Source organism: Lolium rigidum, chromosome 1 (genome assembly GCF_022539505.1).
Source record: "Lolium rigidum isolate FL_2022 chromosome 1, APGP_CSIRO_Lrig_0.1, whole genome shotgun sequence".
Classification (NCBI taxonomy): domain Eukaryota; kingdom Viridiplantae; phylum Streptophyta; class Magnoliopsida; order Poales; family Poaceae; genus Lolium; species Lolium rigidum.
In genome coordinates, this window is record NC_061508.1 from 182,667,827 (window position 1) to 182,674,960 (window position 7,134).

A 7,134-nucleotide genomic window follows, 5' to 3' on the forward strand; every position below is an offset into this window, starting at 1 on the left:
CAGCCGCATGTGCTCCCTCCACGCGTCCCTGCGGAGACAGCCCTCGCCCGCACCCAAGCAATCGACTCCGGCGATCGAGCTCGAACTCAAGGCCAAGACACCGCCACCTCGTCGCAAGAAACAGAGGACTCGCAGTCTCCGGAACACTCCGTCGACGTGGAGGTGGAGCGCTGCGGACTTTGCCGCCGCATCTACGCCGATGCGCCCCCGGATGATGTGCTGGAGTGCGGTCACGGTTTCCACCCGCATTGCATCTCGCGTTGGCTGATGGTCAACCTTTCATGCCCGACGTGCAACAGAACAAACATAAGGATCACCGGAGACACAGGTGAGCATATTTCTTACTGTATCTTGTTCACTGTTAATTTCTGGATGAGCAGCACCACCTCAACTTACCTCCCTCTCCACCTTCTGCAGGCGAGGCCAGCGCGCCCCGCCGTCGCTACACTTCATCGAGCATGGACTTCGACGTCCCCCGATCCAGAGACGACATCGACATTCACCGGTCGAGCTTCCGCGTTTGAGCTCATACAAGAGAAAATTGCTTCCTGGAGGCTTCAGTTCGAGGACCCTGCCGAAGAAGTTTACAACTTGCTAGGCAAGTAGGCCAAAATCTTCGACGCTCCGCTTATCCAAGCCCTGACGAAGCCCGCAGTGCATGCCTGCCACAGTGGCAAGGTTGCTTAGTACTGTAGATGATTCCTCTGTAGTTGGTGTTTTCATTTCCCAGTGTCAAGATGCAATGTGTTAGTGTGGAACTCCAGGGGGATTAACTCCCTGGCTAGAAGAGGTGTTGTGAGTTCCTTGGTTAGTGTCAATTCTGTTACTGTTGTCTGTATGCAAGAATCGAAGCTCGGTGTTGTTGATGATTCGCGCACTGAACGAACTACCGAGGCCGAGCCATATTGTGCTTCAGTACCAGCAGTACTACCAAACCACCACACAAGTCGCAGCTTATACTTGCTCCTTTCGAAGCTCCCACGTAGCACCACAGTGGTTTTTGAATGATAGGAGGGAGATATACTGAACTACATTTTTTCAGATAAATAATGGAACAGTGTATTCACAACATACACTACAGGGTAAACTTTTACAAGACTCTGCACTTATTTGACTAGCTTGCTTTAGTTGCAGAGAACATTATATAGAATCCATTTCTGACAAATGTGAAATCAATCAGCCCATATGCTGTGCAAAGATCTTCAAGCTCCGCTTCTGATAAGAAGATATTGCTACCAGTGATTTGACCAATATACTGCAAAGATAGTTTCAACAATAAGTTAGTACAAAACATGGTCAACAAAATTGAATCCACAAATAGCAGAACAGGATTCTCCAAAGCTTAATTTATCCTCCATTTATTACTCTAGAGTGACGAACAACTATCATGGTTGTCTAGCTAATTAATGTGTATTACCGCTTGGCAAACAATTATTTGTTGATGATAAGAGTCAGGATTACCGGGCGTCCAATCCACAATACTGGAACGGCTGGTGGCAGAACGTCTGCTATGAAAGTAGAAGCCACGAAAATACCCCCAGGGCGAAGGACTCGGCTAATTTCAGCAACCTATAAAAAGACCAAAATAATATTTCACCTTTTATCAGTGCCTCACTTGGTAGGGCAGGAAGCTAATAGTATAAAGGTAGATCTCCCAAACGTGAGATCTACAGGAAGTTTAGATAAAGAATATCATTGCTGCAAAATTACTTAGCATGCATACAGAAGTGTGAATGTGCTACGATATTTTTGGAAACTAACTCCTTGTTCTCCATTACACTCAACCTGTGAAGCTTAATAAAGTTGAAATACAGAAACCATGAATAAGATTTCATACATCTTAGTCAATTCTTATTTGAATTTTGTGTGAGTTCAGTCGTAAGCAGGTGGACTATCAGAAGGAGGCATGTGGATATGACAAGCGTACAAGTCCATGTTCCCATTGTAGACTTGTATGCTATACTGCTCTGTGTTTCCCCATGAGCATGATGCAAGTATGCTCTGTGTTGGCAACAATGAATTGCGGCACCAGCATGCACAGCATCAATTGAACCACTCACGAGAGGGAGCCTGGATATATCAGCTCTGACGAAGGCTAATCTCCTGAAATCGGCAGTAATATGACATCAGAGTACTCTATTCAACGTTCAAATTGACCAATAACCAGAGGAGAAACTGCACTTATATACCAAAGGAGATTAATGAATGCTTAGAATTCATATCACGTGTGACAAAATGAGTTAAAGAAAGAAACTTGCAGACCAGGGAACTGTAAAGCATACTCATCAGAAATGTTTTCCTGCTTGATGAATTCATTGCACTGCTTCAACATACTCTCTGAGAAATTCAGTGCCACGACAAGAGAATATAGTCCACTCTTGATAAACAATCTTGAAAATAAGCCACTTCCACAACTTGCATCAACTATAACACCTCCAGTTGTTGGCTTCAAATAAGTTTTTGCCATGTCAAACTGCAATTTCATTTCCATACTAAAAAAATGATTCCAGAAATTATACTTGCAACCATAAATGGTCATAAATGCTTATATATACGTGAGAAAATTGAATCTGACTCAAGACTGTAGGCCTAGTTATAAACAGGCCAGGCCACAGCCAGTCCTAAGCCGAGCATATCACAAAAAATAAACATGGTTGTGGCCCTGCCCTAAGAGCTCAACCACCTCGCTGGGTCAATCTGAATGCAAACATGTTTTACATTTTTCCTGCCAGGCCAGACCCAGGTAATGCTCAGGTCTATCAATACATATTATGACTATATTTCAGGATATTTGGTAACTAAAGGTTGTAGACTTGTATCTTACTAAACCACACCAGGGAATTGATAACTTAGCACTCTGAGTTCTCTAATGTACATCCTGTAAGTATAATTTAGTTGTAGTCTACGCCTTCTTTTGCGAAACAGAGGGAGTATTCAGTAATATATTATTGTTTCTTATAAAGCAAGAAAATGACTTATTCAGTAATGTATGTATTTGTAACGATGATTGTGAAGACAATTATTTTTCCAAATGTAATTGAACATGCTCATGGAAACAAGAATAGTTAAGAAACGTGACCTCTCTCTCTAGGCCTGGGAAACCACCCCATATAAAATTTTGGCGCCATCCTCTCTCATAAAGAAATGATACCAACGGAGTCCTGTTAGAATTGTTAATCATTCGTAACAAACAGTCTGGATAGAATCAATTAGCAAATGCACAGTCAGTCTTCTGCAAGACAAAATCGTTCAATACGCGTTAACATCAACAACACCTTGCAACCTGTCACTTCCGCACCCCGATGGGGAGGAGGAGACACGGAGTGGCAGAAGGTGGTACTACAGTCTACATAGGGCAAAGCTTCAGTCAAGAGACGACTCAAAAGTCAAGAGTAAGTGGGTGTGTTCTAAGAGGATGTGAAGTGGTGAAGCCTGAATGTGCCATGTGTATGGTAAAGAGACAAGATATTAAATTGCGCGAATCTGTCATCTGCTAAAATAAAATAAAAATCGCAACGTGTACTTGAGCTATACTTAGATGTTTCTTCCACTGTCACGAGACATGCTTCCAGCACTGAATTTGCAATATAATGGAGTATGTTCTATGACGAAAGTTCGATCCATGATGCCAATATTCAGAAGACTTTACCATCTCAACTTATAGTATGATAGTTTCCATTTATAGTGCCCTCTCTTCATCTAAGCTTCTGAGTTCAACGGACTTCAGAAGAAGCAGCAAATGTTACCTGAAAAGTTCAGTTGCTGCCGGCATGGACTCGGAGTACTCATTAGAACCAACCGCCACAGCTAGATCCCAGTAATCATCCTTACTGGGGTACACTTTCTTGCAAGTAGAACATTCAAGGCTAGAATCGGATTTGGTCGGCCTGAAAAGGAACCGATGAAAAATCAAACAGGCATCGATGCCCACCGACTAGCACGCTGGATATGCTGCTGACACGCAGATGGCAACAGGACCACTTACGCGGAGTGGTGATCGATCGAGCTTACGAGCGGGTAGTAGCAGATTGGGCAGGCCAGTTTGCTCAGCTCCGTCTCCGTGTCCGCTTCCACCGAAGGTTCCTGCAGCACAAGGAGCACGATAAATTCAGTGATCATCCCTTATTCGCGTACATCTCTCCATCGAATTTCATCTGGAATTCTTGTGGTAGGAAATGAAACCGCAGCAAAGTGAACGGCCTCAAACTCCGGCGGGAGACGCGCAAGGCGAACAATTAATCCAGGGAGCGAACAGGCAGGACAGCAACCTGCTCGACGGAATACTCACGTCAACAGCCTCGTCGGAGTCGGGCACCACGGTAGTGAAGGCGCTGGCTTGCATGGCAGAGCGCGGGAGCATCTTCCCGGCGGCGGAAGTGGCGGCTCGTGGAGACGCCGCGAGGCAGGGCGCAAGACGGCGCACGGAGAAGCCGCGCAGAGCAACGAGTGCAGCGGCGGAGATGGCCGCGCTTCGGATTGCCGCCATGGTGGAGTCCGGGTACCGAGGCGTGGGAGAGGAGGAGGGGAAAATTGGAAGTAAATCAGCGGACATTGACCACACGAAGTTGGTTCCGAAATCATGACACGTGGTATTACAGTGCACGTCACGAGTGAACTACTCCCTCCGTCCCAGCCGTTTTTAGCAAACTACATTACGAAACACAGTGATACTAAACAAGGTAATCGAATTTTAAATACCATGTGCTTTCGGATTATGGATGCAAAGGGCATGTACATTGCTAGACGTTTAGTAAGGCGCTTAAATTAATATCAACTCATCTCTAGCTTCCAATGCAGCCTTTAGTGTTGAGACGCTTGGGCTTTGTAACTTCTCCTATAGCCTAGTGAGATGTTGCCTGGTGATCAGTTCCGTAACAGAAATTTGGGCTAAGCGCCGCCTTCAAATTAAGCGGCTACCCACGCAAGATGCCAGGAAATTTAGCCCATCGTAGCATAACGACTGGAATTTTCATCCTTAGCGCCCTTGTAAGCGGCTGCATTGTAGATGCCCTTACAGCGCATGCACCGACATTTCTCCAACTAAAAAGATGGCGTGGCCTCGTGGGTACATCAAATTCACGTATAAAATGGTCTTGATCATGGCAAAAATAACTCGTGCACGATCAAAGTTAGCTTGACTTTCAATATTGGTAGAGAATTGTGGTTTACACGGGATTTGGTACTAGTGGTATGGACATTTATGGAGAAAATCTTGTTAGCAAAAGCACACAGATAAAGTGGAACTTCAAATCAAGCTCATACCTAGCCAGAGGATAAGACAGATGAGCTCTGATGGTGTTACTGTTAAGGATGAAGAGTTGATACTAGAAGTGAAGTATACACGTTGCCGCTCTAAAGAGGTACGATTGGCTCTACTGGACAATTCATTTGGGATGATGCCCTTGACAAGTTGCTTCTACAGCCGATGAGGAGCATGGTGGGTACAAGAAGCACAAAGTCTGAGGCCCAGTTCAACCTACAAGATACACTGAGAAGATTGATAGGTCAAAGAACATGCTAGACAAAGATATGGATCTAAAAGAGAATAAAAAAAACATGGGGCCTAGCAAGAAGATGCCAGCTAACCCTTTTCATGTTTTACACATAGATGAGTTATCTATCATGTCTGCTAAAATTGATGAATCTATTATTGAACTTATTGTTGTGGATAAGGATCTGCCTAGTTCTAGTCTAGTTGATCCTACTAGTGTAGAAGAGGATACACCAAAAAATCTTGAACAGTATAACAAAGTTGAGGAGTTAGATGATAGAGGGGAGAATATTTTGATTAATGTAAAACGAGACAAGCACCATAGAAAGTTGTTCAAATGAAGTCTGGTTTTCGGAATGGTAGAGGTGTTACTGCTTTGGGTAGGCCAAAAAAATTGATGACACTTGTGTGCCTCTCCAATTGCATTACATAGGCTTCCAACAGTTTATTAATTCATTTCAAAAAGAAGTTCTAGATAGAAAAACTTCTGTTGGAACCATCTGCCTTTAGTTGGTTTTGCTAGTCGTATTCTAGTTGGTGTGAATGAGGATCTTTTTTATGTCGTTATTTGGGAGATTGAAATTTATTTTGTTGGTCAATGTAGTTGTTACGAACAAAGACACTGATGTGGTTTTTAGGATTACCACAATCCATGGCCCCCCTTGTGATGAGGGGAAACAAGAGTTTATTTCAGAATTGTATGAGCTTTTTCTAAATCTGAATTGCCTTACAACTTCTGGGGATTTCAATCTAGTTAGGTCTGAGTCAGATAAAATGAATGGTATAATATATTTAGGGTGGGCACATAAATTCAATGCGTGTATTGAGATGTGAGCCTTAGTTGAGATAGGGTTGGCTGGTAGAACTTTTACCTAGGATACAGGGCTTTGCCAAGGTAGGTAGTGATCATACTCCCATAATTTGGGAGTCTAGCACTAAAAAGGTCCTACAAACGTGCTTTTAAGTTTGAGAAATGGTGGTTAACTAGACTTGATTTTAAAGATATACTGTATTTATTAAACCTTTGGCAACTGATAAAAATATGTAGAAGTTCTCTTGTCTTTGGCATGATAAATCTAAATACTTTAGGAAACTTCCTAAAGGATGGAGTGAAAACTTTAAAGGTTGGTGCCCCGTAAGATCTTCGGAAAAGATTGAGTTTTTTGGGGTTTTACCTACTACCCCTAAAGTTTTGGGTATGGTGAAATGGATCTCCACCTGTAAAGGTGAAATGGATCTCCACCTGTAAAGTTTCAATTCTGATGAAATGAAGCTGGGGAGCGATCCCTGTTAGTATAATAAAAATTAGGGTTCATACATTCTAACCAATAGAACTTCAATTGCCCAAGAATGTATATGCCCAGCGGAACAACACGATTTATGTAGAACTTGCAGATCTGACGGCTAGCGATGCATTCACTTCGGAGAGACTAAAAAATTTATGTTCACTCCTTATAATTTTCCATGATCAAGGTCTTATGTAACCATAAAAAAAACTTGATCATTATTGCGGGAATGTGAGAAATCACTTCAGTGTGCACGACGGGATCGTGATCCTCATATTTGCAAAGACGGAGAGGATGGTAACAACTTTCCCTTTTTGGTATTTTTCATACCATGTGTAAAATAATTCATTGGGTCGC

The 7,134-nt window shown here is 43.0% G+C and overlaps 1 protein-coding gene across 3 annotated transcripts; it reads right to left on the bottom strand.

Moving 5' to 3' along the window:
* Positions 1-983: 983 nt before the first annotated feature.
* LOC124685846 (uncharacterized methyltransferase At1g78140, chloroplastic-like) lies at positions 984-4,503 on the bottom strand. 3 transcript variants are annotated; one of them, XM_047219878.1, is made up of 8 exons: positions 4,289-4,503; positions 3,986-4,083; positions 3,747-3,887; positions 3,080-3,161; positions 2,283-2,473; positions 2,061-2,103; positions 1,462-1,569; positions 984-1,255 (listed from the first exon to the last, which is right to left on the bottom strand). In XM_047219878.1, exons 1-8 carry the CDS (start codon positions 4,484-4,486, stop codon positions 1,115-1,117), a joined length of 1,002 nt encoding a protein of 333 aa, XP_047075834.1. In that variant the 5' UTR covers positions 4,487-4,503; the 3' UTR covers positions 984-1,114. The 3 variants fall into 3 exon arrangements, with proteins under 3 accessions (XP_047075834.1, XP_047075845.1, XP_047075840.1); XM_047219889.1 differs by having other exon boundaries at positions 1,240-1,255; positions 1,928-2,103; XM_047219884.1 differs by lacking the exon at positions 984-1,255 and having other exon boundaries at positions 1,838-2,103.
* Positions 4,504-7,134: the final 2,631 nt, after the last annotated feature.